Consider the following 14,637-nt stretch of genomic DNA (forward strand, 5'->3'; position numbering starts at 1 on the left):
CTCTTCCATCTTCCAGAGCCGGCAGTCCCCATGGTTGTTTTACGTGTGCCTGCGTTTACATTCAGGTGAGCTGAAAGCGCTGAAGGTGGAAACCCAGGGGGCAGCGCCTTCTCCCATTCACGGCCAGCTAGCTGCTGAAGCAGATTTTGGGGAGCACCAGCTCACCGGCTGACACCACAGTCCGGTGGGCCTTTGGAAACCGACTGGCCATTGTTCTGTTTAAATCTGTTGCTCTTTGATTTAAAGTTTATAGTTTTCTCTGTAAAGCTGGAAGCCATGGCCTCCCTTTAAGGGGACTGCCATGAAGTCAGAGAGGATAAAATGTGTTCCGTGCCATTATCTGATACTTTCGACAAAGTGCCAAGTGCCATCATCATCAAGGAAACCGTTCCAAGCCGTGTGGAGCAGCAATGGAAGGGTGGCAGGCCCACCCCGTATGCTGATGGGATTGCCCTGGCCACTACAGGGCACCCAAGTGATCATCCACAGCTTTTACTGGAGTCCCAGGGTTCTATATTTTTGGGGGTGGGGGGAACACGCAAAGGACACAAAACCCAACAGGTCAGGGGGCTGCTCTTGGTCACAGTCTGACCTGCACTTGCATGTAGAGGTGGGCTTCTTGCCTCTCCTTTCTCTTCTGAGCCTCTATTCTCTTCTCTTCTTGCAACCTTTCTACTAGCTGCTGAGGAATATCGTGGTCTGTGACCGGCTGTAGAACTTCACCTGGGAAGCGGGGGGAGAGAGAGAGAGAGGGAAGGACAGACAGTGGCATTTGTGACGTTTTTGAAAAACCGGAAACAGCGTCTCCCTTTCTAGGCCTCTGCCGCTGCTCAAAAGTCCTGGGTGGGAGACTACAAACCGCATCTGCTACACCGGACCCTACTGCTGACGGAGGAAGGGTGCCGTACAACCTGGACCGGGCCGTCACTGCTGAAGGTCACACGGTCCTTTGGACACGCAAGAACCTGCGTGCCCTTCAGCAGAGCTCTTGTCTCCACTCTTTTTAAATCGCATTTCTAAATACTGCTGAAACTCTGGCAGTGGTGGCCAATGCTCCCTCTAAGCTGTGGAGTCTTGTGAGCAAAAACTCCACTTTGTGAGCTACTGGCATTAAAGTTGTGAGCGAGCCATTTGGCCGCTGCATCAACCAGGGCCACCCTTCCTGAGCCGAGACAAAAACGTGTAAGCCGGAGGCTAAAAAACCTGTGAGTTGGCTCACAGTAACTCAGCTTAGAGGGAACACTGGTGGTGGCAAACTGTCAGTTTCCTACCGTCCAGTGCCACAGCTCTTGCGTGTGTTTCAGGTCTTTAAACCGATTGCATTTGCACAGATACAACCCAGGCCCGTCGCCTGTCCCCCCCCCCCCCGCCTCCCACATCCCCACCAAACACACCAGCTTCACAATTCAAGTCAACACACAAAACGGCCGTCAGTCAGAGCGGCAAAGCCTCTTCTTGCTCGGCTCTGGAGCTAGCGACAGGAGTCACGGTGTCATGTTTTGCGAGAGGAACCCCCCCAGAGCTGCTGGGGAACCGAGCGAATGGATACGTACTTAATTTGGACTCCCTGATGTAAACCAACATGTAGGCGTTCGTACAGTGCCGTACGGACAAGTCGTCGTCGTGGCCGCCGTAGTTATGTTCGATCGCTTCTTCTTTTGTACACCGGGACACCACGTCATCGTCAAATTTACACCACTGCAAAGGAAAGAGCGCACCAGAGTCTTTGATGGAGCTCGAGACAAAACTGAAACAGGCTTTAGAGACAGATTGAGATCTCATGCGACTTTTGGCCGGGAAGTTCCATGTGGATTATCTTTTCCCCAGAACACCAGGAGTGAGACTTCCCTCTCTGTCCTCAGCAGCTGCGAGGACCAGAAGATTCATTTGAAGGGGAGAAAGACAAACCCATCCTGGCACTGTCACACGCCAGCATTGTGGGGTTGTCATAATTGACCTTGTTCAAAAGGTACGGAGCCTGCCTGTGGCAAAATGTAGCTTCAAAGACACAGGGTGTCAGACTCCTGCGGCAATCGGTTCCCAACAGCTTTCATTCAAAGAAGTAAAGTTTACTGAGAATATGAGAGTAGGTTTTTATCAATGAACTTCCTCTCCCCACCGCAACTCTGACTGGGCCACAGAGATCTTACCGGGTCACAAAATGCCCAAAGGGAAAAAATGGGCCCAGCCGAGAAACAGGAGCTGCGGAAGTTCACTGATAAAAACCTAGCCTGTGGGTTCATCTGACCAGCCTCCCGTCCTCTTCCAGAAGAAGGAGGATGGGGGGCTGAGACTGTGTACAGATTATCAGGCCTTAAACGCTGTCTCTACACAGGGCTGTTCTGGACCAATTGCTTGAGCCAGAGTATAGGTATGTAAAGACGCCTTCCCACTACTTTGGAAGAAAGCCACAAGAAGATGGGGATGACGCGCCCCCCCACCAATTTGCTTGATTTTAAATGCTACTAATTGCGCACAGACGTTTTATAAAGGTCCAAGATTACAGAGGCAAGTTTCTAAGTAAATACAAATTCTGCAAAGGTTATTGCAAGTGAAGTCAGGAAGAAGAAGAGTTGGCTTTGATACCCTGCTTTTCTCTGCCCTAAGGAATCTCAAAGCAGCTCACAATCTCTTTAGAATCTTACAAACTGGAGAGTGAGTTCGGTATAGGGGTCAGGAGCGAGGCCTCTAATCTGGGAGAACCGGGATTGATCCCCCACGCCTCCACATGCAGCCGCTGGTGTGACACTGGGTCAGTCACAAGTTCTCTCAGAGCTGTTCTCTCACGAGCAGTTCTCTCAGGGCTCTCTCAGCCCCACCTATCTCATAGGGTGTCTGTTGTGGGGAGGGGAAGGGAAAGGAGATTGTAAGCCGCTCTGACACTCCTTCGGGTAGTGAAAGGCGGGGTATAAAGCCAATCTCTTCTTCTTCCCTTCCTCTCCCCAAAACAGGCACCTTGTGAGAGGTAGGCAGGGCTGAGAGAGCTCTGAGAGAAGTTGTGACTAGCCCAAGGTCACCCAGCAGGCTTCGTGTGGAAGAGGAGTGGGGGCATCAACCCGGTTCTCCCAGATTAGAGTTCACCGCTCTTAACCACTGCACCGGGCTGGCCCTACACCATGAACGCACAGAGACAACCGAGAAAAGGCAAGGGAGGAAGGAAGAAGCATTCCATCAAAGGCTAGGATCCAAAGGGTTGCAAGTGGGATTCCACAGACACTTTTCGGTTTTTCTCATGGGGTGGCGCCTCCCCACTGCCAAACCTTCTAGAACAGCAACCAAAGAGGAATAAGGGGCTGGCTGCTGGAAGCAATCCACCCGCCCCAAAATCAGGGATCTTGGCCAAAGAGTTCTTTTTCAGAAGAACTGATTCTGGCAGCCTGGGCGCTATCCCAATGAGTCTAGCCTCTTGCAAGTTAAGGCTGCGCCTGGATTTCAGAACCACTCAATTTACAGGGCAAACTTTAGAAAAGGAAGAAGGAGGAGGAGGAGGAGGAGGAGGAGAAGATGCTGATTGGATTTGTACCCCAGCATTCACTACCCAAAGGAGTTTCAGAGTGGCTTACAAACTCCTTTCCCTTCCCCTCCCCACAACAGACACCCTATGAGATAGGTGGGGCTGAGAGAGCCCTGAGAGAACTGTTCGTGAGAGAACAGCTTGAGAGAACTTGTGACTGACCCAGTGTCACACCAGCGGCTGCATGTGGAGGCGTGGGGAATCAATCCCGGTTCTCCCAGATTAGAGGCCGCGCTCCTGAACCCTATACCAAACTCGCTCTCCAGTTTGTAAGATTCTAAAGTGATTGTGAGCTGCTTTGAGATTCCTTGGGGCAGAGAAAAGCGGGGTATCAAAACCAACTCTCCTTCTTCCTGACTTCATTTGCAATAACCTGTCGAGGACTGCTCTTTTTCAAGGACAGCTGTGCCAGAACTATGGCTTGCCCAAGGTCATCCAGCAGCTGCGAGTGGAGGGGTGGGGAATCAAACCCGGTTCTCCCAGATTAGAGTCCGCGCACTTAACCAGTACACCAAACTGTAGGCCCAATGGGACGGTGAACGAGCCGCAGGCAGGGGTGGGCCGGCTCTCCGGCATTACTCACTTTCCCGTCGCCTTTCGGATTCAAGTAAACAACATAATGACCGCCGTGGTTGTCCCCGCTGTGGACTAGGACTGCGTGGAGAATGTAGTTGGCTGCGTCTTTCGGGTCGGTCTTTTGTAAAAATTCGTCGAGAGGCAACTGATCTGGAAACTCAAACCTGGGTTTGAAGGGAAAAGGGAAAGTTGCATGCGGTTACTGCTTGTTGAAGATGAAGCCAGCTGGTCTTGAACAAGTGGGGGGGAGGGAGATTGGGATCCTGCGAGACCCGTCCTCGCTAGTGACAGTGCTTTCCTCCACCGCTATGAGTCCACTCATCTGAAGAGGGGATCTGAGGGACCCAACCCAAATAATCTTTCCTGCAGAACAATGTTCTTTGAGTTATTTCCTGTTGCCCGAGAAGGTCGGGCCTGAACCAACGGGTTGAAATTAAATCCAAAGAGTTTTCGGCTAAACATTAGGAAGAACTTCCTGACAGAGCGGTTGCTCAGGGGAACAGGCTTCCTCGGGAGGAGGTGGTGGGCTCTCCTTCTTTGGAGGTTCTGAAGCAGAGGCTAAATGGCCATCTGACAGCGATGCTGATTCTGTGAACTTGGGCGGGAGAAGGGAGGGCGGGAAGGGTTGCCTCAGTGCTTAGTTCTCGTGGCCCTTTCTTACACACCTTTCTTACACACCCAGGGAAATGCCAATCGCCACTTTGGGGTCAGGAAGCCATTTTTCTCCAGTCCAGTCTGTCCGTGGATCCTGGAGGTTTTTTTGTCATCTTCTGGGCATGGAGCAGGGATCACTGCAGGGTGTGTGTGTGTGGGGGGAGGTATTTGTGAATTTCCTGCACTGTACAGGGGTTGGACTAAATGACCCCGGGAGTCCCTTCCAACTCTATGATTCAGTGGTCCGAATTACCAAACAGTAGGACTTTCCATGGACCAGGCGAAACCACTTACAAATGACCGTGAACCAAGATTATCGACATATTCAAAGATCATCAGAGCAGTCCTCCTGGATCAGACCCATAGGCCAGGGGTGTCAAACTCATTTCTTACAAGGGCCGGATCTTACATAAACGTCTTTGTTGGGCTGGGCCATGTGTGCCATGAAGCGTCATGCCAGGTACCAGAGACATAAACTGTATAAAGGGCAGCAGCTGGTAAGCTTCGAGTTGGTGTTTCCTCACTGCGAGGCCCCCCTGGGGTGGGAGCGGGGTGCAGAGGAAAACCCACAGAGGCGGATTGGAGAGGCAGCAGTGCCGTGCTGGGCACCCACAACGCTTGACTGGTGCAGGCGAGGTTGCTCTACTGTGCTAAAGCCATAATGGAGTGGCTCCGCCCACTACCCCCCAGCACTCCCTCCCCTTGCATCAGTTGCTCGCGGGCCGCATAAGAGCCCTGGACGGGCCTGATCCGGCCCCCGGGCCTTGTGTTTGACACCCCCGCAATAGGCCATCTGGCCCAGTAGCCTCACTTTCCACAGTAGCCAAGCAGATGCCCCAAGAAGGCCTGGAAGCAGGGCATAGAGTCGGGGTCAAAGGGTGTGTGTGTGTGTGTGGGGGGGTATTTGTGAATTTCCTGCATTGTGCAGGGGGGTTGGGACTAGATGACCCTGGAGGTGCCTTCCAACTCGTATGATTCTATGAACGCATGGCTTGGTGAGACCCCAGGACATCGTCAGCTGGGCTGTGAGCCCCATTTCTGGGAAGCACCTGCTGCTTATGTGCCCATATGCAGAAAGTAAGGGCCTTCCCGTGCCTCCTGCCTCTCTTTGCAAACCTTGAGACTTTGGTGCCAAATCAGAGAGGGCTTATTTAAAAGGTGAGCATTCAAAGGAGGGCCAACAGCAAGAGAACGTGCATTCGCTACGGGGGGGTCACACAGGATGGCGCAGAAAGGTTCCCCGGCAAAGGCTCTAACGTTGCCAGTTCTCCCTCTGGAATCAACGCTTGTTCCGTGGCACACCACGATATTCTTTCCTGTACGGCAGCAGCAACCCCCTTGTGCATTTCCTCATAAAGTAAAGGTAGAGGTTTCCCTTGCTCAAAAGCCAGTCGAACCCAACTCTAGGGATGCGGTGCCCATCCCCGTTTCCAAGCCACAGAGCCAGCACTGTCCGAAGACTTCTCCATGGTCACGTGGCCGGCGTGACTAGATGCTGAAGCGCACAGAACGCTGTTATCTTCCCACCGGAGTGGTCCCTATTTATCTACTTGCAATTTCTTGCTTTTGAGCTGCTAGGTTGGCAGGAGCCGGAACTAGAGACAGGAGCCCACTCCGTCATTCAGCGCTTGAGTCTCGAACTGCTGAACTACCGACCTTCCGGTCTGCAGTTCAGCGCCTTAACCACTAGAGCCACCGCCCCGCATTTCGGTCCAGGCTTTTCAACGCAACGCCGAGTCCTTACCTGTCGTTGATCTTGATGTTCTGGTCAGTCTGGGGGTCGTACATGAACCGCATGAGTTGTAGGTGCAGCACGGGGGGCAATGTTAGGAACTTGACACCCTTCTCCGCTTCCTGCGTCGTGGGGGAAGGAAAACGGAAAATCAGCACGGCCCACCGAAACGGATTCAGGGGGGGAGTGACGTGTCCGGCTTTGGAGGTCGGCCCTTGAGCTTTGGCCGGGGGGAGTGAGAGCCCAGCGTACCTGCAAGCCGTGCTCCCCTGCGTCGTACTTGTTGTCCCCGTCCAGCTGCTCCACGGCAACGTAGTCAATGAACGACTCGAATACTGGGGGGGGAAGGGACACGAGGAGAAGAAGAAGAGGAGATTGGATTTATACCCCGCCCTTCACTACCTGAAGGAGTCTCAGAGCAGCTTACGAGGAGTTTACACCAGTTCAGCTCCGGGTCAGACGACGGCAACAAGAAGTGATCTTTAGACATCTGCCACCGACTAAGGCTGCCAACTCCAGGTTGGGAAATCCCTGGAGATTGGGGTGTGTGTGTGTTCCAGTCTGAGGACTCAGATCAGAGTCCACGCACTTAACCACTACACCAAACTGGCTCTCGAGGAAGAGAAGTTTACACCAGTTCAGCTCTGGGTCAGACGACAACAACAACAAGTGATCTTTAGACATCTGCCACCAACTAGGGCTGCCAAATCCAGGCTGGGAAATTCCTGGAGATTGGGGGGGGGGAGGTGTTTCAGGCTGAGGAGGGACCTCAGCGGGGGATAATGCCATACAGTCCACCCTCCAAAGCAGCCATTTTCTCCAAGACAGTGACCTGTCAGCCCAGAGATCCGCTGTATTCCAGGAGCTCTCCAGGCTCCACCTGGAGATTGGCAACCCTAATCACCACCCCAGCTGTCCTCTGTGCTTTCTACTGCAGTGCTGTTCAAAAAGCAAAACAAAAAATAACCTGACAGAAGAAAGGCGGGCAGGCAATACTAAGATGCGGGCCACCCGCACGTCCTTCCAACTTATTCATTCATACGTGTCGCAAATGCAATTAGCAGAACCTGCTCGCGCATCAGCTACTAGGGGAAAACTGGATATCTGGCCCAGGAAGTACACCACATCTATCTGAATGCGATCATGCCCTTTATACTGCAATAAGCATCCCCATTCCAAGGCACCGATACAGGCAATGCCTCCCTCTAAGCTGTGGAGTCTTGTGAGCAAAAATTCTACTCTGTGAGTTCCTGGCATTAAAGTCGTGAGCGGGCGATTCGGCTGCTGCATAAGTTAGTTTGCTCTGGAGCCATCCTTCCTGAGCGGAGACAAAAAAAATAATAATGGGCGAGCCAGAGGCTAAAAAGCTGTGAGCTAGCTCACACTAACTCAGCTTAGAGGGGACACTGGGTATAGGGATGGGAGAACACTGAATTCAAATAAACGTGGTACGGCTCGGGTTAGACAGTGACTTTGTCCTTACAGAAGGGGGGGGGGCATAGGCATCGCACGCAGTTATCAGGCGGCAAACAGACACGGAACCGCACGTGTGAAAAGGGCCACCGTCGTATTTCCCACCTCACAGAGACTACGCACACCACAAAACCAAATTTTTGTGTCCCCCCCCCCATCCTCCAAGGAGCTGAGGACAACGTACGTTTAAGTTCTCCGCTCCTCCGTTTTAACCTCACGGCAACCCTGTGAGGTCAGGCTGGGATGAGAGAAAGGAACTGACCCCAGTTCTCCCAGCAGTGAGTGAGAGATCTGGAGGCCTTAGGCTCCCCGGATCCCGGTCTAACCCTCCAACCGTGACGATGCCACACGGTGGGTTACAGGCCAGCAGAGGATGGATTCAGCCAAGCCAAACACCAAGCAGAGGAAAAACGGTCCCCCGGATCTCCGGCCGACCCGGACCTGACTTGTGTGTGTGCTGCTTTATGCAAACAATGTTCCCCCTAAGCTGTGGAGTCTTGTGAGCAAAAAGTTCTACTTTGTGAGCTGCTGGCATTAAAGTTGTGAGTGAGCAGATTTGGCTGCTGCAGAAATCTTTTTGCTCTGGAGGCATCCTTCCCGAGCGAAGACAAAAATGGGTGAGCCGGAGGCTAAAAGACTGTGAGCTAGCGCACGCTAACTCAGTTTGGAGGGAACACTGGTGACAACTGGATATCGCAAGGCACTGAACTCCTCAGAAAAGCCAAGGGCTTTTGCTGAAGCGCAAGAATTTCCGCACAGAGAACCGGCACTTACTGTTTTTCTTTCCCTTTATACTTAGTTGGATGTCATAATAATCCTCTATCCGTTCAGACCGGTAGTCTACGTGTTTGCATTGGATATAAGACTGCCAAAACGAAAAAAGATATACGGGATAGTGAAATGCACACCAACAAAGAAGTAAACCACACACACACACACACCCCGGCCCACCCAAATGGCTTCCGAGCCCAGATACTTACCACCATCTTGCCTCTAAATAATTTAGGAATCGTGCCTTCTACGCAGGTTCCTTTCATTTTATTTTCAACGTTATCAAGCAACTGAAAGGAGACAGAGGATATGTCCTTGAGAAGAAGACATTTATTCCTAAGGTTGATCTATCCCCTCCCCCTGCCCCCGGAGAGCTCAGAGGTTCCCAGTGCAACACACACACACCCATTCAAGGCACAGGTTAGATGCTCCCGATCACACTGAACTACTTTTTACTTCCTTGATTCAATAGAAAGTATTTCCCCCCACCATTCTGGTTGAAAGTTTCAAATGCTATGGATTGGCATCTCCTCAACCACCGAATATGAAGAATCAATACTTACAGGAAAAGCTACTAACATCCCAGTTTTTTCACTTGCTAAGTGCTGCCTCCCTGCTGTGAACTATTTCCTACATGGCTCATCTTATTATTTCAACAGTGTCGACTTTCTAGAAGAGAGTTGGCGGTGCTCTGTTGCCCGGACACCATTCCTCTGGACGTGGAGCCCGGTCTGGTAACCTCCAATGAGGCAGAGCGGGCTGCTGTTTCCCAGTGCAGACACAATGGCACTCTGCACATGAACTGCAACGCACCAGGGCCGAGCACTGACAAGCAAGGCAGGTTCCGAAGCTGAGGTCTGATGTAAGCTGAACCCGGAGCTTCGGTAAAGAGGTGTGGTACAATCCAGCAGGAAACCTCTCTGGCTTCAAACGGGGGTTTACGCAGCAAAAGCTCCCTGCTGGGTTGAACCCTGGGGGAACTGCAATGCAGAACTGCCATCTGGCTCACAGTTCGCATCAAGTGGAGAGTGCAATTGGCGATAATACGTACCACCCGACACAGCTCCTGGACGTCATGTTGCATGAAGCTGTCTAAAGTCTCCCATCTTGAAGCGAAACAAACAAAAATGGCCACTTACAAAATGGAAATCGTCGGAAACAACTGAGAATCATCGGAACTTTTTGTTCCGGTGCACAAAAAGAGGGCCGGTAAAGATGGTTGGCGTACCCCGAGTGAGAGCCCAGAAGGAGAGGTGCTTCGGAATCCGGCTGTCTTTCCAAGACCACCCCTCTCCCAGGAGATAGGAAAACCAGGATTTGCATCTGTTCGTTTAAGGGGTGACAAAGCCAGTGCCCCAAGTTGTTCGTCACGGTCAAAGTAGCACTGGGGTACCACCATTACGATCACACGTGCATGGCCAAAGCACAGTGTGTGCCAAACGTAAGAATACGGGACACTTTGCGTACCCCAAGGGGGATGAACCAGGGTTTTACTCTGACATAGGCAAGCCCTTTGATTACAATAAGTTTATGGGAAGCTGTTTCTGAAGGGCCTGCATCAGGAGGTTCCCTTAGAGACCATCGGCCAGCCCGACCCTCCGGGAACCCCAAGCTAGAGCGTGCCTGGGGAGGGCCTCTGCTCGGAAACCTCCAGCAAGGGGGAGCACGCAAAGACCCCTCAAGCCAGTGCAACGGCTGAACTATGCATACCACTGGGAAGCTTCCCCTAGCGCTCAATCAAGGCTAACCCTCCTGTAACTTAAGTAGAGATGTGAAGGCCCGGAAAAAAAACAGAAAAATTCGCGGGGAAAACGGGGTTTTTCCGGGTTATTTCCTGAAGCCTTTTTCCCCGCAAAAAAATTGGAAAAATTGAAAAAAGAAAAGAATTGATTATGGAACGTTTTATTTTAACATGATGAATAAAATATTTTAAGACCAGGTGTTCAAATATTTTCCAAATCATTTCTAATATATATATATATGGTATCAGATTGATGTAATTTCTGTGCACTGAGGACAAGCAAGTCCTAGGTTACAAACTGAACTCTCCAACGCAAGAACAAGATGCATTTCTTCCTTTAAGAGGTGCGATTGTCAGAAGAAAATAAAAAAGTTTCAGTTTTGTTTTTGCATGTGGGTGGGTATTCTATAATAATTGTTTGGATACACTGTATTTTTAATATGCTAGTTGTGATAATTTCATGCCAAGTAAAAATGTCCATAGTAACAGAATGACTTTTAAACTAGAAAAGACAAAAGAAATGCTAATGTAGCATTTTTTTCAATTTTTCCAAAAATTTCCATTTCCCCCCCCCCCAAAAAAAAGGGGGGGAAAAAACAGGTTTTTTCCCGAGCTTCAAAATTTCCAGAAATTTTACATCTCTAAACTTAAGCCCATTAAGTTCCGTTCTGGAGCAGCAGAGAACAAGCCCTTTCCCTCTTCCATCTGACAACTCTTTAAGCGTCTGAAGAGCGAGATCACGGTAACTCACAGAAACTTGTGTTCGGAAACTGTCTCGACCATTTGGGAGAAAAATAGGGGAGAGGAGGAGAGGTTTTGACATCTTGCCAGCACTTACCCAAAAGATTTTGTTAGCTTCTTAGTTCCTACAGGTTTGTCGCTATGCTGAAGCTCATAGAACACTCTCTGCAATGCTAAAGGAACACTTTTCGATGAGTCATCTCCTTCTGTGGGCATCATGTACACAGCCTACAAAAGCACCCAGTTTAATTAGGACTACTGGAAAAGGTTTTACGGCTCCGCATCATCAGTCACAGTTTTGTCAGTTTCACACACACACACACACACACACACACACACACACACACACACACACACAGAGAGACCATTTAGGATTGATATCAACCAGACACCTTTGGAAATAGCCTGCCCAGATTTTTGGGGGGGGGGGGGACCTGGGCAAAACTCACGACTGCATCCTGCAGTCTACGACATTTTTATCACGCCTTTTGCTTTCCCCAGGGAGCTCAGGGTGGTGAGGGAGAAGGAGGAGGAGGAGGAAGATGAGGAGAGGGAGAGGAGATTGGATTTATACCCCGCCCTTCACTCAGAATCTCAGAGCATCTTACAATCTTCTTTCCTTTCTCTTCCCCACAACAGACACCCTGTGAGGGAGGTGGGGCTGAGAGAGCTCCTTCGAGGACTGCTCTTGAGAGAACAGCTCTGTGAGAACTTGTGACTGACCCAAGGTCACCCAACTGGCTGCATGTGGAGGAGTGGGAAATCAACCCTGGTTCTTCCAGATTAGAGTCTGCGCTCTTAACCAGTACACCAAAATGGCTCTCTAAGATGTGCTCCTATTTTTGGCCAAGGTGAGAGAGAGAGAGAGAGAGAGAGAGAGAGAGAGAGAGAGAGAGAGAGAGAGAAAGACAGACAGACACACACAAAGATTTATGGCTAAGTTGGCGTTTCAAGACTCAGTCCAAGACTACCCCACACTGGTCAGACTGGGCTTCTGCAATGCACACTGATCCTTGAGAAGACAATGGTCACACAGTGTCTTCTCTTGTCCCGTCCTCTCCCAGTCCTCTCACACCACCGATTTGCTTCATGACCCAAACGCCAGGCGCCTTGGACGACAATTCTTGCAATGCACATGGATCAAGAGGATTCTGACCCAGGGCAAACCTCCCAATCCAGCCAGAGGAAGAACACCTTGCAAGCGACACCTCAGACAAGGTACCAGAATCCCCCCAGCCTCTTCGAGGCCCCTCCCTCTCTGTCAAGCTCCTAAGTGAAAGAATGCCAAGAAATGCCCAAGTCTAGATGCTGCCCCTTTAAGTGCCTGCTGACTGAAAGGCAAGCAGGGAAAAGCAATAGGCCTGGCCCTGCTATTTATATGCTCAGCACAAGCTCTGAAACCAACAGCCATTGGCCACTGTTCCGGGGAGTCTGCAAGGGGAGCTGTCCCTGGTCCTACACCCAGCTACCTAGATGCCCCGGAATCCAGGACTGCCAGAGGTCCACCTCCCTCATACACCACTTCTTGCCAATCGGTACACCACTGCAGCCTTTCCCAATTCAATTACCCAGATCTGTGCTGGGCATTTCCCGGCCCGAGGGCAACACCCTGGCTCTCAACACTGCACTGCCGTGGCAGCCTGTGGGTTGCATCCTGTCCATGTCGCGTTTCGTGTCGCCTGCCGCCGAGTCGGGCCAAACCCCAGGAAAAGCGTTTCCTGAGGACAACCCGTTCACATGTTCCAGTCTCTTAAAAGGTAAAGGTTTCCCTTGCCGAAGAGCCGGCGCTGTTTGAAGACTTCTCCGTGGTCCTGTGGCTGGCATGACTAAACGCCCAGGCGCACGGAACTCTGTTACCTTCCCACCAAAGTGGTACCTGTTTATCTACTTGCAATGTCTTGCTTTCGAACTGCTAGGTTGGCAGGAGCCGGGGCCAGAGACGGGAGCTCACTCCGTCTTGCGGCACTCGGGTCTCGAACTGCTGAACTACCGACCTTCCGGTCTGCAGCTTCAGCGTCTTAACCACTGAGCCACCCGCAGCCCCCTCCAGTCTCTTAAATGGGGACAAAGGCCAGTCGGCCACCATGCATTTTATTATTCCTGTTTTCAGATTTGAGCATTAAGAACACACAGAGGCAGACATGCAAACGCTGCACTACCCATGAAGGAAGGAGCAAGACATATCCCTGCAGTCTTCAGTTCTGCAAAGAAGAAAACGTGAACACGCAAAAACCTAGTATTATGGCTAGATGCTTTTGCTGACCCAGAAGAAACTTGCCAGGAAGTACCTTTAATTGGTTCACACACCTTGTATCTTTACCATTAAGTAGTTGAAGGATCTTTAAAACCGGCTTGAACTCCATTTATTTTTATTTTTCATTATTTAAATGACAAGCTCAAAATTAGCAGATAACTTGTAATGGCAATCCTTGATTCACCACAAACTTAATAATAATTTTGTAACTGTTTTCATTCATGCTTTACTAAGTACTGCATTGTATTTTATTTCAATCTAGAAGAAGAAGAGGAGGAGGAGGCGGAAGAAGAGGAAGAGGAGGAGGAAGAAGAAAAAGAGAAGGAAGAGGAGGAGGAGATTGGATTTATACCCCGCCCTTCACTACCCAAAGGAGTCCCAGAGCGGCTTACAAATTCCTTTCCCTTCTCCTCCCCACCACAGACACCCTGTGAGGTAGGCGGGGCTGAGAGAGCTCTGACAGAAACTGCTCTTTTTCAAGAACTGCTCTTATCCAGCTCTTATCAGAACTAGGGCTTGCCCAAGGTCATCCAGCCAGGTGCAAGTGAAGGAGTGGGGAATCAAACCCGGTTCTCCCAGATTAGAGTCCACGCACTTAACCACTACACCAAACTGGCTAATTGAAATTGAAATAAATTGAGATTGAAATAAATGCAAAAACCTAGGGCAGTTTAAAAAATGCAAAAATCTAGTGCAATAATGGCATTATTGCTAGCGGTGATTTCCATACGACCTGCCTAAGCCACTAAGGAAAGGGCGTGGATTTATTGGACCAAGAAGACACAGTTTAGCTGACCTCCCCCCTCTCCGTTTTTGCAACGTGGACCTGTAAGCCACTTGACTGCCAAAGGGGGCACACGGAGGGCAGGAACTGGTGCCGTGCCCACGAGGGAAGCGCGAGGGGAAAGGGGTTAGGTGGGGTTTACTTATCCCTTAATCACCCTGGAAGAGGGAGGAAACGTACACTAATGCAATTCACAGATTATATTCAATCGGGGAGGATTGAGAGCGGCAGCAAATTTAGACAAGGGGGGGCGGCCTTAAAGGGATTAAAACGTGAAACGGCAAAAGGCTAGACCCTGTATGGTGAGTTAATCGAGGAGGAGAGGGAGACTCGCAGCTTGCGAAGTTCCAGCTATTCGGGGGAGGCGGAGGGGGGGGACACAGGCACGGGGAAGAGA

General features: G+C 50.7%; 1 protein-coding gene across 1 annotated transcript in view; it reads right to left on the reverse strand.

The window, feature by feature from the left end:
• The window catches only part of USP7 (ubiquitin specific peptidase 7 (herpes virus-associated)), a 50,261-nt gene that overhangs the window by 17,480 nt on the left and 18,144 nt on the right, over window positions 1–14,637 (reverse strand). Inside the window, exons 6-14 of the mRNA XM_015429123.1 lie at window positions 11,300–11,430; window positions 9,772–9,826; window positions 8,930–9,010; window positions 8,724–8,814; window positions 6,729–6,811; window positions 6,489–6,598; window positions 4,098–4,254; window positions 1,554–1,698; window positions 593–723 (exon numbers count right to left, since the gene is read on the reverse strand). Coding sequence (XP_015284609.1) covers window positions 593–723; window positions 1,554–1,698; window positions 4,098–4,254; window positions 6,489–6,598; window positions 6,729–6,811; window positions 8,724–8,814; window positions 8,930–9,010; window positions 9,772–9,826; window positions 11,300–11,430 — 984 coding nt within the window. The remainder of the gene's footprint in view (window positions 1–592; window positions 724–1,553; window positions 1,699–4,097; window positions 4,255–6,488; window positions 6,599–6,728; window positions 6,812–8,723; window positions 8,815–8,929; window positions 9,011–9,771; window positions 9,827–11,299; window positions 11,431–14,637) is intronic.

This window comes from Gekko japonicus, unplaced genomic scaffold (genome assembly GCF_001447785.1).
Source record: "Gekko japonicus isolate JY-2015 unplaced genomic scaffold, Gekko_japonicus_V1.1 scaffold2101, whole genome shotgun sequence".
Lineage (NCBI taxonomy): Eukaryota > Metazoa > Chordata > Lepidosauria > Squamata > Gekkonidae > Gekko > Gekko japonicus.